The 19,549-nt window shown below is 38.7% G+C and overlaps 1 protein-coding gene across 16 annotated transcripts in view; it reads right to left on the bottom strand.

Annotated features, from left to right (window-relative positions):
• The window catches only part of KDM4C (lysine demethylase 4C), a 459,829-nt gene that overhangs the window by 289,445 nt on the left and 150,835 nt on the right, over positions 1-19,549 (bottom strand). The window contains exon 9 of one of the 16 annotated variants that reach the window (XM_045882410.3): positions 7,799-14,527. The exons of the other annotated variants lie outside the window; for them this stretch is intronic. Within the exon in view, the coding sequence (XP_045738366.1) occupies positions 14,453-14,527 (75 nt within the window). The 3' untranslated portion in view covers positions 7,799-14,452. Of the gene's footprint in view, positions 1-7,798; positions 14,528-19,549 lie in introns of those variants that run through there. 16 annotated transcript variants of the gene reach the window in all.

Genomic DNA, 19,549 nt, shown 5'->3' with positions numbered 1-19,549 from the left:
GAAGCACAACTCAGGCATCCAAGGAAGAGTTTAAAGAAAAAAGAATGAATGGTCCGTGATCGAGAACCCATACTGTGCAAGCTTCAAAATGGAATACGGAACCCTCAAGTTAAAGACTTAGAAAGTTAAATAGTAAACAGAATACAGGTTTCCTTTAATGTTCATTGTCATATGCCTGGCTCGTTTCAGAACTTCAAAAGTAGGACACCTAAGACTCACTAACACAAAACATAACATTCAAGCTTTGGTACCAAAATATGTTTTTATAGAGAAAGAACTAATGCCAGACACATTAGTATGAGCTGAAGGCCTTACTCTGATCAACAAAATTCTCTACCACCCATAATTTTTAATTAAAAAAAAAAATACAGTACACAACCTATCTTGTGTCTATATTAATGGCAAAGCAGAATCCAGAGAGCAAAAGAAAGCATCATTTTTAGGAAAAATATTTTCAGTTTTTATGTTTAATAAAAATGCCTCTCACAAAATCCACAAGAGTTTTCTGGGTCAATATAGTATGAGTTGGCCCCAGCAGAAAACAGGTGAAATGTTAAACATTGGAATAATTTGAGAAGGACTGAATTAAGGGACAGAACAGGTATAGGCAGGGCATAGAAAAACAGAAGAGACAAAGTAGGACCCGGGGCCAGATAACAGCAGAGTTTTCACTAAAGCTAGGTCTGAAATGCCTTGAGAAGGGAGCAGTTACCAGAATCTGAAGGGGAGTACCTCTGAGGATGGTCTAAAGCAGCTGCTGTCACTGGGCCCCCTTCTCCTCCCATCCCCAGCCAAGCCCTTCCTGCCTACTCCTTGGTGTAGAAAATTGGGCTTAATGTTCAAGAAGCAGAGAGGTAGTAGAGGAGTCAAAGACGTGAGGAGTACCTGTGTCTGGAAACGACATATGTTGGCTGAAGAGCGATCATGTAGCATTTGTGTACCTGGTAAGATCTTTAAATATTAACGTAAGTGAAATGGGAAATCATGGAAAGGGATTTTAAGCAGAGAAGTGTACGATCTGAACAAAGGTTTTAAAGGTGTCCCCCTGGCCTCTAAATTAAGAATTGACAGGAACAGGGAGACTTTGAGAGTCACTGGGATAATTCAGGCATGTGATAATAGTGGTTGGACCAGAGTAGTAGAGGCTAGAATGGTGAGAAGTGGTCACTTTCATGTAGATTTGAAAGGTGGAGAATCCCAGAGATAATGGATGTGTAATTAAAGAGAAAGAGAGACATCAATAAAGACTCCAGAGTTTTGGATCTGAGCAACTAAAGGAACAGAGTTGTAATTAAATAAGATGTAGAAACCAGTAAGAGGAGTTACTGGATTTAAGTCTGTGAAGCCTATTAGACATCCAAATGGAGTAATCAGCCTGGATCACTTGGCACGAGTTTGTGGGTTCAGAGGAAAAGTCCAGGATAGAGACATAAATTTAGTAGTCAGCAGAAATCAGCATATGGATATTTAAAATTGCAGGACTGAATTCAATCATAAGGGAGCAAGTATAGACAGAAGAGAGAAACCCAAGGACTGAGCCCTACAGTTCTCCAATGTTATGATGTTTGAGAGATAGGGGAAACCAACAAAAGAGACTGAGAAGGAAAAACTGGGTAACATGGAAGGAAATCAGGAATGTGCAGTGTCCTCAGAAACCAAGGGAAGAAGATGCTTCAAGGAGAATGAAATGTACTTGTACCAAATGCTGCTAATAGGTCAGGTGAGATGAGAATTAAAGAATAATATAATTTAGCAACACTGGGTTACCAGTGAGTTTGACAAAAGCAGTTCTGGGAGCATGGGGAGGGTCAAAGAGTGTGGCAGTTAAAAAGAAACTGGAAAATGAAGGGGGGGGTGGTGTGGATCAGAGAGGGAGATGAACCATGAGAGACTATGGACTCTGAGAATCAAACTGAGGGTTTTAGAGGGGAGGAGTGTGCGGGGATGGGTGAGCCCGGTGATGGGTATTAAGGAGGGCACGTATTTCACAGAGCACTGGGTGTTATATGCGAACAGTGAATCATGGAACGCTACATCAAAAACTAATGATGTACTGTATGGTGACTAACATAACATAATAAATAAATAAATAAATAAATAAATAAATAAATAAATAAATAAAAATAAGTCTTTTTTTAAAAAGAGAGAGAAACTGGAAAAAAAATGAAATTGAAAAGCAAATATAGGTAATTCCTTTAAAGAGTACTGTTAAAAAGGGAAGCAAAGAAAAGGGGTAATAAGTCTGATAAGACGAGGGATTATGAGAATCTTTCAGATAGGAAAAATAACAGCTTGTAGAATGATAAGAATGATCCAGTAAGGAAAGAAAAACTGACAATGCAGGAAGAAGACTGAGGAACTGGTGAAGCAATGTTCTTGAAGGTGCAAGGGGGGCTGGGGTCAAGTGCACAAGTGGCCTCAAGTAGAAACAAAAACAATTTATCCAGAGTAACAGAACAGGAGATTGAGTATATGAGCCCTGGTGCTGGTGGGAATCTGTGGAAGTTCTCTTATTTTCTCACTGAAATGAGAAGCAAGGCATTTAACAGAGAATGAGGATGGAGACAAGAAGGGGGACAAGGGGATGTGGCTGGACTGCTGGGCATCATAAAATGCCCACCTGAGGTCTTGGATCTGGGAAGAGCAGTTGGGATGGTTGTGTGCTTGTCCCCAACCATAGTCGGCTGCACAGGGACAAGCATGGAGAGCAGGGAGATAGGTGAGCAGAACCAGTTGGGGGTGTGACAAGTAAGAGAAGGGCTATGGTGTGAAGAGAAAGATGACAATGATAGATATAATCTGCTGGAGAGGAAGTGAGAGCATGAGGGAGATGAGCAACCATGAAAAGTAGAATCAGTGGATTTTAGTTCCTGCTGGGTTCAAGGGTGCCTGGAATTAAGGTAGTAGAAAGAATGAGCTGAAGAGACAGGGGTGGATGTCACAGGATAAGATGCCTGAAACTGGAATTAGGAAGACAGTGCACATATTAGACCACAAGAATGACTGACCAAGGTAGGGTGGGGACAAGATCACTGGAAGAGAGGAAATCAAGGCAGGAGCTGCCCAGCAATGATTTCAGGCTTTTCTGAACACCCTTCCCATGAAATAGAGGGTGACTCCACTTCATGCCTAAACTCTCACATCTCCAAGTCACTTCAGCCAATGAAAATAACTCATATTACTGTAAGTGATTTAACCCTCATGCATGAAATAAACAAACAAAAAGCTTGATGACCTAACTAATCTCTAATGGGTGAAATATGAATACTCCAATTATATCATATCCCAAAAATCAGAGAGACAGATAAATGGAACTGGGATGTTTCCACTGTAATCCGCAATCATATGGCCACCCACGAACCACAGGAAAACATGCTGCTTTACAGTCATTTGGCCAAAAAGGAAAATATTCAAAGGTGATCAAAATTTCTTAAAAATACAGACTTATTTATTTTTAATTAAATAATAGTTGGCAAACAATATTACACTAGTTTCAGATATACAACATAGTGACTTGACAATCTATATATTATGCTATGCTAGCCACAAATTTAACTACCATCTGTCACCATACAATGCCATGACACTACCATTGACTATATTCCCTATGCTGTTCCTTTCATCCCCGTGACTTATTCATTTCATACCTGGAAGCCTGTATTGCCCATTCCCCTACACCCATTTTGCCCATCTCTCTACCCCTTCCTGTCTGGCAACCACCAGTCTGTTCTCTGAATTTATGGGTCTGTTTCTAAATGCAGTCTTATTTTAGAAGACACAGTCTTCTTAACAGGCATGTAATATTCAATGCTTAAAATAAAACAAAACATCCTGCTAAAACCTCTTCATGGGCCAGATCTGTTTTCTTTTTTATTCAGATCTGGTTTTATTCATACTTTATTCCCATATATAAATTACCTTGCATGTGACTGGAACTTAATATGTATTTGCTGAATAAATGTCAAAAACTTTATTTGGTCAAAAGAACTAGCCAAAAAAGAAAAATGCTCTTATTAAAATTGTAAACATACCTATTGTTGTATTTTCACCATTGTGTTTCATAAAGGGTTCATATTGAAACTTTTCTCAAAAATGGCCAATGGCATCCCCAAAGAATAAAAAGATCCAAATTTCTCTGTATAACATTCAAGGTATTTCACAGCCTGACTATACCCACCATTCTAGAAGTACTTCATCTCAAACCACAGAGAGACAACTGTCAAAAACATCCTGCCATGATTTTACTCAAGCTGCTGATTCCCTCTTTCATTTTTTTTTTAAAGATTTTATTTATTTATTTATTTGACAGAGAGAGACACAGTGAGAGAGGGAACACAAGCAGGGCGAGTGGGAGACGACGGAGAAGCAGGCTTACCGCCTAGCAGGGAGCTCGCCACGGGGCCGACCCCAGGACACTGGGATCATGACCTGAGCCGAAGGCAGACGCTTAACAACTGAGCCACCCAGGTGCCCCTTTGCTGATTCCCTCTTTCAGACACATACTTCTGAACCACCAATACTTGAAAAATCCCATCCAATCTCTACCAGCTCAAATATTAGCTTTCTCACAAAACATTTCAGATCCCTGCCATCTTGGAATTAAACCCTCCCCATCCAGTATTCCCATATTACCTTGTGACTTTGTTACAGCATTAATCAGTGATAAACAGCCCAGCCTGTTGCATATTCAAATTAAAAACTGTCTCTGTGGCCTCTCACAGCCAGCATAGATCCTGTCACTACCATAGGCTGATAATGTTAGCTCTATTAACCAAAAGCTTACAGTGGAATCTGAACACATTTAGCTGGCCCTTCCCTTGTTCTTCAAGAGCTATACCTTAAATGCAACGTATACCCACCAAGATTAAAGCTAAAATAAGGCCCAAGGAAAATATGTAAGTTGCTGCACCATTCAAGGAAAGAAAAGCAAAATCAAAATCAAAAGCAAAATCTTATTCTTGAGACAAATGGATTTCTTCCCACACACTGTTGTTTTCTTAAGAGTTAAAAACAATCTGGGGTGCCTGGGAGGCTCAGTCAGTTAGGCGTCCAACTCTGTTTCAGCTCAGGTCATGATCTCATGGGTCGTGGGATCCAGCCCCTCTTGGGGCTCTGCACTCAGCGGGGAGTCTGCTTAAAGGTTCTCTCCCTATGCCCCTCCCCCCACTCACATGCTCGCTCGCACATGCTCTCTCTAAAATAAGTAAATCTGTAAAAGAGTTAAAAACAATCAAATCTTGGCAATGAAAGAGCATTAAAAATGTCAAGTAAAATGAGGACAATGACTTCTTAATTACTAGACTATAACAATCATTTTCTATCGCTTTTGAATTGAAAGAGAATTTAACCCCCAACCTCAAAGTGGCAAACATCTCCAATTCTTCATCATGGCAGTAGCTAAAAGAATACACTGAATATGATTGCTTCAAAGGAAGGTCAATTTCTTTTGTTTCCTATCCCTTTTATCATGCAATCCCCTAACCTCCTCATGAAGATGTAAAAACCCTAATACATGTTCATAGGCGGACTGCAACTGCAAATAAAGACAATGTAACAAAATTCAAACAGAATAGGAGAAAGTGTGGTTGAAAGAGTTCTTAGCATTCTGACCTTTAATTTATTACCTGTACACAAGTATCATGCTATCTTTTTTCTCTACACTTAACAAGTAATATGTTTCAATTAAAACTGCACAAAATTGACATCGGCTGGCCTCAAGGGATGTCAAATACAGCTGTTTGTTTTTAATAGTAACCTTATGAATTTTCATCTGGGAATTTTCAATTCTGCTTATATATGTTATCATAAAAGTTGCCTAATTTTTCCCAAGTGTTAGCTTCACTGATAAGAAGGAAGGAAAGGGAGGCACCTGGGTGGCTCAGTCGGTTAAGCGTCTGCCCCCAGCTCAAGTCATGATCCCAGGGTCCTGGGATCGAGCCCACATAGGGTTCCCTGCTTAGCGGGGAGCCTGCTTCTCCCTCTGCCTCTGCTGCTCCTGCTGCTTGTGCTCTCTCTCTCTGTCAAATAAATAAAATCTTAAAAAAAAAAGAAGAAGAAGAAGAAGGGGGGTGCCTGGGTGGCTCAGATGGTTAAGCGTCTGCCTTAGGCTCAGGTCATGATCCCAGGGTCCTGGGATCGAGCCCCACATCGGGCTCCCTGCTCTGTGGGGAAGCCTGCTTCTCCATCTCCCTCTGCTCTCCCCCTGCTCATTCTCTCTCTCTATCTCTGTGTCTCAAATGAATAAATAAAATCTTTAAAAAAAAAAAAAAAGAAGAAGGAAGGAAGGAAAGGAAAGGAAAGGAAAGGAAGAAAAGAAAAAAGGAAGACAGGCAGACAGGCAAGCAGACAGGTTGTAGCACCCCCAAAGAAGCCTCTGCCTAGCCATGAGGGAAGATGAAGTCCACTGACCCACACCTTCAAGAGGAGGTGCCAAATAACAGCTAAAGAGCTGCCTCTACCAATCCCACTGGAAAGCACTTTGAATACAAGATGTATTCATCCCCAGCAGGCACAAAGCATGGACTGAAAAAGAATATACTTCATAAAAATCCATTTTGTAAACTTGAGCCTAAGATAGTGCATTAGATTCCATAAATGTTGCATTACATTACAAAAAAAAAAATGTGTGTGTTTCACCATAGGCTTTAAGAATACTACCTAAACAGTTGGGGTTTTTTCAAAGTTTTAAACCAATTTGCTTGCATTTAAATTTTAATACTAGGGAAACATTTTCATGCAAGAATTTTTATTTTTCAATTCATATCTCTGGGCAGCTAACTCTAAAAGACTACAATCAAACTGTATTACCTACTAAGAAATCTGAACATTTACTTTTCCTAGTATGAGTGCTGATCTTTTGTTTATTTGAAAACAGAGAAGTGGGGCACCTGGATGGCTTGGTCAGTTGAGCATCTGACTCTTGATTTTGGCTCAGGTCATGATCTCAGGGTCATGAGATTAAGCCCCGTGACAGGCTCTGAGCTCAGCACAGGGTCCACTTGAGATTCTCTCTCTCTTTCTCCCTCTGCTTACCAGCGTGCTTGAAAGAAAGAAAGGAAGGGAAGGGAAGGGAAGGGAAGGGAAGGGAAGGGAAGGGAAGGGAAGGGAAAAGAGGAAGGAAGGAAGGAAGGAAGGAAGGAAGGAAGGAAGGAAGGAAGGAAGGAAGGAAGGAAGAGGAATCAAATAGAGAGAGAGAAGTGAAACTGTCGGTAACTGAACTAAGGTTCTATCTCAAACATTTCAATCTTCACATTCCATTTCTTTTCAAAGGAAGGACTGAAATAGCCAGTATTGTGTTTGCTTTTATTGTTTCATTTTATTGTTTTGTTAAATTTCTCAATATACTGAAAATATCCACTGGTTTGCAACAAATAGAAAAGCTATCATATGAAAAAACGCCAAGAACAGAACTTCATAATTCTTAAAACATCAACAGTAGAAATATTGGTAAGAAAATGTATTCTTTCCTTCTTATTTCTATATCAAAATTAGTACAAAAAGAAAGGTAAAAATCCTACTGCAACTCACAGGGAATACACAACGTACCTCTGAGGGCAACTAGCAGTTCAGAAGGTACTACTACATGTTATCCTGGTTAGAATCAAGTTAATGGGGGAAAGAAACACCTCCTCCCCTAAGCAGAAATGTCTTTGGAATTCTGCAAAGCAAAAATTAGTTAGCACACAAAGCTGTGAATATACATTCAGTCTCTCATTATACACCACTGATAAGGTTATGCCCAAGCATAATACCCTTCAGATAGTAAAGGGACCAATCTTATACACAGATTTTCTGCACCTTCAACCTACTCCATTCACATACATTAAAGTGCATTTCTATTCTGATCTGTTGTGCTTCGCCAAAGTATCTGTGTTCCTTCTGCAGTGAATAATGATGTGGGAAACAAAGGCAGAAGAAAAATTATTAAATTTCCTTACTACCTAGAGCCCACTGACAAGTCCTTGAAACAGAGTGACATTCTTCTAGGACTCAAACAGCAACCTTAGCCCGACCCCCAGGATCCTGTAAGTCTACTTTAACATATAAAAATTCCTTTAGAAATTTCCTTTATCTCTAAACCCCCCCAAAATACATGTTGGCAATCATCCCTCAAGCATATGGCTCACCGATATACATCTGAAGGGTCTCAGTACTAAGGTTTTATTAGACGGTAATAAATGACCTTTTCCCAACAATAGCTAGCCCCCTCAAGGTCCTGGAAACATTGCTTCCAAAATTCCTTAGAGATTTATGCTCTCCCTAACCCCCTCCCAACTTGAAAGTATATAATAGGCCACTCCTTATAACGCTGGTGCAGCTCTTTCTGCCCACAAGTCTGTCCCCGTACTTTAATAAAACCAGCTTTTTGCACCAAAGACATCTCGAGAATTCTTTCTTGGCCATTGGCTTCAAACCCTAATGTCTTTCCTACATCAAATTCCAGGACTGTGTGGGCTCCTATAACTCTGCCTCAGAGAACAGCAGCTTACAGGGCACTGCAAGGAACACAAGCACTACCTGTTCTTATGTAACCTGCAGAATAACCCCAGAAGACAAATAGGAGGCCTGCTAACCTGCACATGAGGGGTCAAGAATGCTGCCTGCCATAGCTGAGCCCTGCAGTACACACTATTCATCAAACGGGGAAGGGGCAACAGAATTCCCAGAAAAGGGCTATAAAGAAGTGAGGGATGGCAGGGGGAGGAATAAGGCTGACAGGTCACAGGAAAGCACTGTGCAGGGCCCTCCCTGCTCTGTCTGCACCTTGAGAAAACCTATTCCCACAGGTCACCTTTCACCTGCCCATTCTGTCCCAACTTCCTGGGGAAAACCTTGAAAAAAGAAAGATCGGCTGGCAAGGAATTTCAGAACCAGGTTCCCACCTTATTCATTCACAGACTTTTAACCTAGGAACCGGACCCAGCCAGAGCCCCAGACAAAAGCTGGGGAGAGGCACTGAAGAAGAGTCACATCACCTAAGAGCTCAGAGCTGGGGAGGGGGTTGGATTGGGTTGAGGTTTCCTCTCTCCAGGGGTAGTGTCCAGGAGGTGCAACTGTCCTTAGCCCTAGGTCATGTAGATTCATAAATACACCTTTCAAATATCTAAAAAAAAAAAAAAAAGCTCCACAACAACAAAAAATTTAATTAAGATTCCAGATATAATAAATTATTTTAGAGATCCAGGAGATTTGTCAAATCCCTGCTTTTGCTTGAAATATGAACATTTGTATACAATTGCGAACATTATTAAACATGCCTGATTTATCTAGCACAGGTAGGAAGTAAAATGTACAATGAGGAGGGTAGGCATGAATTTCAACTATTTGACACTATTATTTCTAACATTCCCTAATATACTTGTTTACTTTTTAATCAGGATATGCAATACATCAAAATCATTAACTTAACAGCCCACAGTCATCACTATAAATATTAGATACAGTTATATGCACTCAGGGATTATTGATATTTACACTCCTCTTTGAAGCTGAAAACAAGTAATTTACCCAAAGCCTCAAATCTAGCCAATTATGTATACCCTGATCTATCAAATTCTTCATCTTGGATATTTTCCTAAGCTACTGCTCTTGTGTTTTTGCCTCCATTCTAAAAGCACTTCACCAGTAGATCTACACTTAATTTTAAGTAAATTCAGTACTTTGAAATCTATAACTACATGAAAAATACAATGAGACACTTCTTTTTAAAAATAAACTTTTCATTTTTAATTGCACATGTAATACTCAGTTGCTGTACAAATATAATAATAAAATTGCAATCCCCTCAAAGATGATGATGCTAAAATTTAATGAATACTCTTCTATAATTTATAATACATGCGTACTTTCTTTTTTTTTTTTTTTTTTAAGTAGCCTCCATGCCCAGCACAGAGCCCAACGTGGGGCTTGAACTCATGACCCTGAGATCAAGACCCATGCTAAGATCAAGAGCCAGACACATAAGCAACTGAGCCACCCAGGCACCAATGCATATGTACTTTCACATATAAAAAGGAAAATATCTTATTTTGTAATCTGCTTTTAATCCTTGGCAGTATATTATAAGCGCCAGTCTATCAATAATTACACACCCACGTCATTTTTCACACTGATCAGCACATCATGGATGGATGTACCATAAATTATTCAACCATCACTCAGTGTTGGACATTTACTTACTACCATTTTTTCAGTTTCATAATCAACACTATAAGGACTATCCAAATAAGTACATCCTGGTGCAACTTTCTCTTTTTCCACAGGACATATTCCCAGATGTGGAGTACAGGGTCACAGGACACACTTATTTCCAAGGCTGACGGCCTGGGCATCTTGTAAGTTTGTATTAATTTGCATAGGCATTAACAACACTGGATGTTTTCATTTGTCTCCTTTGCCAGTGAGAGGTGAGAAACAACACTCACCTTTTTGCATTTCTAGGACTACTAATACAATTAGATTAAGGTTATGTGATTATTAGCTACTATATTTTTCTTTGATGAATTGCCTTTTACCCAGCTTTTTGTTTTGTTTTTGTTTCTCTTTTGTTTTTTTTTGAGAGATAGAGGGAGAGAGAACATGCACGCAGGTGTGCTAGGGCGCACAGGAGGGGCAGAGAGAGAATCCCAAGCAGGCTCCACCTCTCCCCCGCCCTCCCCGCGGGGCCCCACATGGGGCGTGATCCCACAACCCCTGATCATGACCCAAGTGGGAGCCCCAACTGACTGGGCCATGCTGGCGCCCCCAATTTTTCTACTTTAAATGTGGACTGACCCTCAGCTGCACCTCATATTTCTCCTCTATAAGATGGGGGTAGTAATACTACCTCTCTTACACAACAGTTGTAAAAATTGGATGAATATGTGTAAGTAAAGTTTTATACCTGACACAAAGTAAAGGCTTACTGAGTTTTAGCTATGATAATTATTAATAAATTAAGATTGAGAGGTTCTTGGGGGTGCCTCGGTGGCACAGTTGGTTGAGCATCTGACTTTTGGTTTGGCTCAGGTCCTGATCTCAGGGTCGTGGGATCAAACCCCAACCCCACCTCCAGCTCGTGCTAAGGGTGGAGTCAGCTTGGGTTCCTCTCTTCCTCTTCTTCTGCCCCTCCCCCTTGTGCTCTCTCTCTCTCACTCTCTCTAAAATAAATGAATCTTTTTAAAAAATTGAGCAGTTCTTTTCTTTTTTAAAGATTTTGTTTATTTATTTATTTATTTGTTTATTTATTTATTTATTTTAGAGAGAGAGCACGTGACACGTTGGGGGAGCAGTGAGGAGCAGAGGGGAAGGCAGACAGATGCAAAAGGGGAGGGAAAGTCTCAAAATAGACTCCGTGCTCAGCACAGAGCCCTATGAGGGGCCGATCCCACTGCCCTGAGATCAGGACCTGAGCCAAACCAAGAGTCTAATAACACTTAACTGACTGAGCCACCGAGGCACCCACAGAGGTTCTTTTATATATTCGAGTGGCATTGCTTCTCAAACCTAACCACTAAAGTATACACCTAATGGCAAAGAAACACTGATAGCCCCATAGCATCTAAAAGTAAACACCAACCAGCATCTCAGACATGACAAATTTCCTTAAAATATCCAGTTTTATTTTAAATATCCTTTAAATTTTACATTCTGCCCCCAAATTATATCAATATTTGACTAAATATGTTTTCAATTAATTTGTTATTAAGTAACATTTAGGAATTAATTACAACTACAGCTTAAGTCGTTTAAGTAGTACAACTACAGCTTAATATTAACCCCATCTCTCCTGTAATGCAAGTGGTATATATACAGTAGTTGTTTATTTAGTTTGCAATTTTTCAAAATGCCATTCAAATCTGTCTTTTCCTTCATGGTATCCACCAATGGATCCCGCTTGGAAAGTCCTCCTCAACCCAAGGATCAAATAAATATTCTCCTACATTTTCTTTCAATATGTTTAACATGAAATATTTCAGCCATATAAAATTTTGTTTTGACATGACAGAAATCTCAATTTATTTCCTCCTACCTGCCATCCATGTTCACCCTCTTTTGCTCTGTCAAACACACCCTAAAATAATGAAGCTTTTAAAATGTAAGCACATATTTAGCTACTTGCTTCATTAAATGATTTACTGCTATATGAAAAATACAAATGAAAGCATACTTTTGAGTTTTAATTTTTTTAAGATTTTATTTTTAAGTAATCTCTACATCTGACATGGAGCTCAAACTTAAAACCCCAAGAGCAAGAGTAGCATGCTCTACCGACTGAGCCAGCCAGGCACCCCTGAGTTTTAATTTTTTTATTTTTTTCTGAAATGATTTTTATTTTATTTCAAAGGCTGTCTTTTCTATTCCAATTTACATTGCTATTTCATCTTATATAATTTTCCAAGGTCTTTTACCTCATTTTATTTACATGTTTATATTTTTTAATTAAAATTGTATATATTTAAGGTATTTTATTTTTTATATAAAAATTGAAGAGCACTCTATAGTTTGGGGTACAGCATTTAATAGAAGAAATCTTTGAAACAGCTGACAGTGGCAAAGATCCATTTCCATCTTTGGTCATTTTTCACGGCCATTACTGAATAACTTGAGTTTGTAAAATAAAATTTCTATCCCCGATACACATCAGTGCCAGTGCATGTGCTAGATCAGAGAGTTACCACATGGCCAGATTAAGGAGCTGCAGGAGTAAAGAACTTCCTGGAACTCTCAAGCCTTTCTGGGCTACAGTAGAGAGAGCAAGTGCTGATCTTCGCAGCTCTCAGTCCCCTCTTCCTGCATCTGCATATGTATATCTGCTCTCTTAGCCACAGCCACAGAATTAAGGACAGCCCCTTCCACAAATGCAAAGCTCGGGTCAGTGGAAGAGCAAACTCTTTTCCTTTGCGTGTACATACCCAGCAAATTAAAGAATTATATTTTTTACTTTCAAATATGTTCAAGTAGCTTTTTACATTTTCGAAATGTCTCATATTCTTGCTTTATTTTACAAAGGAGGTCAATTTAAAAAAACAAAAAGAACAAAACAAGGGATATTTTAGAACAGTTGTCTCAGCATTTGAACTTTTCTCCCAGTAGTACAGTTTGTGTCTCTTGTATGACTGACTCAATGAAAATTTATTCCAGAACTACAGTCCTTTAGTATGCTCTGGACACAGCCCAAATGAAAACCAAAGAATAAATATCTTGACCTATTTAAAGTCCCTCTGAACCAAGATGCTAAGAATGCACTCCCCCACTGGGTACCCCCACAGTTCTACTCTGAAGGACAGTTAGTACCGTGGCTGGCATGTACGTCAGTGGAAGCTGCCCAATAATGACAGGCTATCAGATCTGCCCCAGAAGTGTCATCATGGAACAAAGAGTCTTGGCTTACAACTAGTACCTGGGGCACACCAGAGAAGCAAAATGCAGGAATGCACTGATGTGCTGCTGCAGCACAATTTCACATGATGGGGACCTCAAATTGATTTTAAAAGTTTAATAAATGTCAACACTTCTTGAGAGAGAGAAGCATTGATTACATGACATGTAGGAGTCACTATTTCAGTAACTAACAATAATCACCTGTCCTTACAACTAAACCTATAATGTAGTAGTATTATACCAACTTAAAGAAATCTTGCCTAAAAGGATACTACCTATAAATGACCAACCCAGCTCAAGCTCAAGCAGTCTAAATTAAATGTCTTCTCTTCACAAGTTAATGCCACTTAATGTCCCCAACTAAGCTCTTTACCGTCACCTTCCAAAAGCTTAGCAAAGAGCAAGCTCAGCAGGTCTGAGTTATCTCAAGAGAATATCTGTCCCTAAATGTTTGGTAGAAGCTCCCATTTCTAAAAAGACTACTTCCTCACCCAGGAGGCTCATGGATGTGTTCTGCCCCCTTTTCCTTTTAAATAAGAGGAGCATGACATGACGGGGTCTAGGTTGGGTCCTTCCACTGAAGCCCTTTCCCAGCTACACCCCATTCAAGCCACCTCACCGTGGAAGACGTGAGACTTAGGAGAGTCTTGCACACACTGCTACTTGTCAGCTTGTAAGTCTCCCCCAGTGAATTTTATTTCATTTTTGTGCTGTGTGAGTGAGCACACACTGCTCCTCTGCACAGCAGCTGCACTATACAACATGCAGGGGCCAAACCCACGAACAACTTGCAACCGACGTGGGCGCATTATAAATTCATTTCACAAAGAAAAGCACTTCGATTTGATGATATTTTAGGCTAAATGCACACACTTCCTACACATAAAATGAACATTTCTTTTAAGAAACAACTAATCTAGAAGAATTATAAATAATAGCACAAATATCCCTTACTACACTAAGTTATATTCATTTTTATCACCTTCTATTCCACATGAAACATATCAATTACAAATTTATAATCAATGAATATCTCTAACATCTCCATATGTCAAATTAGGTCAAATGCTATTAGGGAAACCCACTCTTGTCAAGACTTTGCAGGAAAAAAATTTGTGAAGAGACACTGCCCTCTGCTGGTTAATGATACACACTGTCCATGAATCTGAGAACAAAAGTAATGAAATACATTAATATTTAAGCACCACGGCCCATGATACAATTTACAGAGTCTAATAGTGAGTTTTGATTATATGGGAATGATAAACACACACATTGTACATGTCTTAGCAAGAGCCAATATACAATTTCAGGCTCTTTTACTACAACAAATACAGAACATTACATTCAATCTGCAAATAGTTTCAAAGCAAATTTCCATTTTCATTCTTTCAGCAATTTTTTAAATAATTTATATCAATGCTGTTGATTTAGAATCAATGATTAATATTACCTTAGAGATCAATTAGGAACTGCAGGATAAAGTTTTAAAGGCCTTAAAAGTACTATAAGCATGTACAGACACGTATTTATCACCCTCCCCTACAGTGAAATTTTAGTTACAAACTAAATATCCTAAAGTAGATAAATTTCAGAACATCTCTACCATGTGCCTATAAGACACATCTAGACATTAGTTTAGACCTCTCTACATAAACACTATTGAAGACAATAAAGATAATTTTATTAGATTTTAGAAATAGCACAGAACAATACATAAAAACAGCCTTATAAAAAAAGAATTCCAACAATAGAAGTGCATAAAAGGTGAGCATCCCCGCATTATACACCTCAAATTCATTCCAGTGGCTATAGGCCATCATAATTAACCATTTGTATCCTTCCATTTGTTTTTCTATTTACATCTTTTTAAGATAGTTTTTAAAAAAGATTGCATCACACTATACAAGATACTTATCACCTTGATTTTTACTTTACAATATATTTTGAAGATCTTTGTCACATCAGTACATATAATTTAACCCACTATTTTTAACAGCTATACAACAGAGATGTTCTAAAAATCTAGTCCATCCTCTACTGTTAGTAACAATATTTTCACACCAGTGAAATAAGGAGAGTGCTGTAAGTGTCCTTGTTTAACCGGCTTCAAGAATGCTTTCTAGGATTCCTGACCTTTATCATAAATCTCATACTGTCTCCATGAAATAAACACACATATCATATAAACAAATACCATGCAGTGTAGTTTTTATGTTTGGCAAACTAACATTTAGAAGCAACTTGATATTAAAACTCACGTGAGTCTACAACTTTAAACAATAACTATATAAAAATAGGTAATTTTTCAGTGACTCAAAGAGAAATCATTAAAAACCAAAAGCTAGGGGCGCCTGGGTGGCTCAGATGGTTAAGCGTCTGCCTTCGGCTCAGGTCATGATCCCAGGGTCCTGGGATCGAGTCCCGCATCGGGCTCCCTGCTCCTTGGGAGCCTGCTTCTCCCTCTGCCTCTCTCTCTCTCTCTGTCTCTCATGAATAAATAAATAAAATCTTTAAAAAAATAAAATAAAATAAAATAAATAAAATAAAAACCAAAAGCTAAACCTATACAGAGGGGAAAATGCACACCATATATTTGTGGAAAATATTATGTATTCATATGCTTTTGACCATTTAAAAATATTCACCCTCCATTAAAGAACCATCAAAAGCTCACAAAAATAGTGAGCATGTAGCCACTTACAACCATACAGTATTCCATTGATCTTTCCTCTTTATATGACTCTTACTTTATACCACAGTTAAAATCCCCAACTCAAAATACAAATAACTATAAATAGCACATTTCCTTGAAGTTCAACCTTCCTCATTTGTGTTCAGTAATCCATACAATTCTATGATTAGTTCTGCTGTGGGCTTAAACCATAAGTACACATGGCATAAAATAGGCTAGCTTTTTCCTCCCTTCACTTAGCTGTAAATTTACTCTGAAGGTTTATTAATGAGCAGCACAATCACAAACACCACAGCTGTCATCAGGTTCCTTCCTGTTAAATTTACTGAAGCACATATTCTACTGTCTGCACATCTCCACACACATGCTTTGTAAAACTACAGATCTGCAGACTGAAATGATTTTTAATAAGTTTTCCCCGCTTGCAAACCGCCAGTCCCAAAAGTCTATCATACTCTGTTAAATGCATAGCTCAGTGCATGAATGAATATTTAACCTATGGTTGTGCCTTGACTTTCTGTTGAATGCCCATTTCCCTCTGTGTCCTATTTCTATTTCCCCAAAACTGTAGTTTCCTCACCCTTTGGTTTCCCCGCTTTTGACTCAAGTCAAAACCATTGTGTTTGGCATGGGTTTGGTTTCATAGTTATTACATCTGGGAATAAATAGCAGGCAGAGAAACATTTTCTCTGTCTTAGCTTCAAAGACAAACCCACTGAAGCAGAAGGCTCAGAACTCCTAATTTACCCACTGAGGACCACTTTGTCCATAGACCCTACTGAGTAATTGAGACAACAGGCAGCTGGGAGCTGGACATATGATATTCACTGAAAAAAATTCCTTCCATAGTATGCCTGTTTGGCTTTATCCTGTGGAGTTTCCATAAATAAGAAGGACCATGTATTTACTTTGAAGCTGAATAATTATAAAGTCTCAGAAAATACATCTAATTCAATCTGCTATAGTGTCAATCAGTTCCAGAAGGTAAATGGATAAAATAAAGGGAGCCATAGTGGAGGAAGAGGCTCTTTTAAAATGAAATAAACACAAACAATATTATATAAGTTTAATAAAATTAAACTCTTCGTGTGTCTATTAAAAATCTAGGTTTATAAACTTCCCAATCTCAGAATGTTTCTTTGAAACACAGTGAATTGCACGGTCCAAATTGTCTTTATAAGTAACCACATCAGTTACTCAGTAGAGTACAGACTTCAGATTCTCCACTGCACAATTCAGATTGGATACTTTTAGTAATATGGATCTGCACTTCCAGTTCCTTTTCTTCAGTTTGCATATGCTATCTGACTAGCAAGATCCCCAACATGAACAAAAAGTAAAGTATAACAGGAACTGAACAAGAATCTGTGCTCAGCACCAACGTTTTTCAGTCCCGCGCTGAGTGTCTGCATAAATCAGAGACTGATTTAGCTTTTCCACAGATGCCATTCATCTCAACAGCACCAGCAAATACATCTGCACAGTAATTGGGCAAAAATGTACCATGAACTGATCATAAAGAATCTATACTACAGAAATGCCTTCTAAGATGCATTCCACTGACATTTACACTGTAGTATAAACCTATGCACAAATCTAAGAAAAGCAGTTTATCTAGTAAGATATCTTGGTCATGCTTACTCAAACTAAACATTTTAGGGCTTAGGATTCAGCATTAATTATGAAGGTCATGGGTGTAAGCAGCACCAAAACTCAAAAAAACCTCTCCAACATTCTTTCTAATCAAATGGGAAATACTAAAGCATGAAATACATTTTCTAAAACTTATGACCATATGTCAAAATGAATGTCATTTTAGAGACATAATCTAGACATTTCAGAACTTTCAACATTCAACATCAAGTAACTTACCAGAGACATTTAGGGGGAAAATATGTAACAGAGAAGAGTTTCACACAGGAGCTAGGGGGGTTTGGAATACTGCTTTCTTAGAAATCTTTTCCCTCATCTATTCCTTCAATCCCCTGCCAAGACAGCCTCCGTGTGTGTCCTCACTGGCAGATTAATGCTGCATTTGTTCTTCTTCAGCTCAACTCTAGCATACCCCAAAAATAGAAAAGTTTGTATTAGACGCTTTAAATATAGATGGTATATGCTCTTTGGTTGTTTGATTTTAAGAATGACATAAAATTAACGGGTATTTTAAGCACCATCTGCTCTCTTGCAATAATGGGCAATAATTTCCTAATTGTCTTACTTCATGTGCATGTTTTAAATCTAGAGTATCCTTTATGATTATTGCAGTTGCTATTTTATTTTATGTAGCCCTTTAAAAAAAATTTTTTTTATTTATTTATGTGACAGAGAGAGAACACAAGCAGGGGGAGCAGCAGAGGGAGAAGGAGAAGCAGGCTCTCTGCTGAGCAGGGAGCCCGATGGGGGGCTCCATCCCAAGACCCTGGGATCACGACCTGAGCCGAAGATGCTTAATTGAATGAGCCACCCAGGCTCCCCATTATGTAGCCCTTCTTGCCTATGTGTGTATTTAGAAACCAGGCCGGGTTTTATCCCCACTCTGTGATTCCTATTTCAATTTCCCATTATCACAGAACTGTTGACAAAAGTCATTTAGTTATTTTTTCCTATCATGTATTCCAAATTCACTGGGATAATCCCTTATGAGGCCAAAGAAATGCAATTCTAAAGAAACTTATTAAAATTTACATGACCAATCCAATCCTTCAAATATGAGAACACAGTTAAAAATGCTGTTATTTGATAAAACAAAAACAATGATGGCATTAATTATCTTCCAGTGTGAACTGTGATGGAATAAACGGAGATGGCAGGTGCCAGCAGGTCCCATCAACAAAGACAGGACTGGAAACGTGCAAGTGCACCAGGTCCACCAAGCCATCTGCTCTGCATGAAGGGAATGAAATAGAGCAATGAACTAAGGCATTCATGTTCAAAGTCCTGATTTGTTAACAAGATCTGTGCAATGAACTCTCATGCACTACTGTAGTTCTATGATGCCCTTCAGGAAAAAATTCTACCACAAACCACCTGTCATACTCTATGGGGACAAGCCAGAAGATTTTCCTAATAAATGTCTATACTCTAAAAATGTTTTACTTGCATAATGAAAGACACATTAAAAGGAAAGACATTAGAAAACAATATTTACAATATTAATCAACTTTGTGTGGATTTTTAAGAAGATATAGAGTTATATTCTTGAAGGGATTTGCAAGTTATTCACAGGCTTTACTTTAGAGAAGGGATTGGAAAGGGTGTTGTTAAATATTTTTCTGAACTCAATTGTTTTTTAATATATGGACATATATTAATTTTTTCTTTTTTTTTTTTTAAGATTTTATTTATATGACAGAGAGAGATACAGCGAGAGAGGGAACACAAGCAGGGGGTAGTGGAAGAGGGAGAAGCAGGCTTCCCGCTGAGCAGGGAGCCCGATGCGGGGCTTGATCCCAGGATCCTGGGATCATGACCTGAGCCAAAGGCAGATGCCCA

The sequence above is a fragment of the Mirounga angustirostris genome, unplaced genomic scaffold (genome assembly GCF_029215605.1).
Source record: "Mirounga angustirostris isolate CCGP_5_RB_7025 unplaced genomic scaffold, mMirAng1.0.hap1 SCAF_15, whole genome shotgun sequence".
In the NCBI taxonomy this organism is placed as follows: domain Eukaryota; kingdom Metazoa; phylum Chordata; class Mammalia; order Carnivora; family Phocidae; genus Mirounga; species Mirounga angustirostris.
The sequence above is the reverse complement of the archived record's forward strand: the minus strand, read 5'-3'. Positions and strand labels throughout refer to the sequence as shown.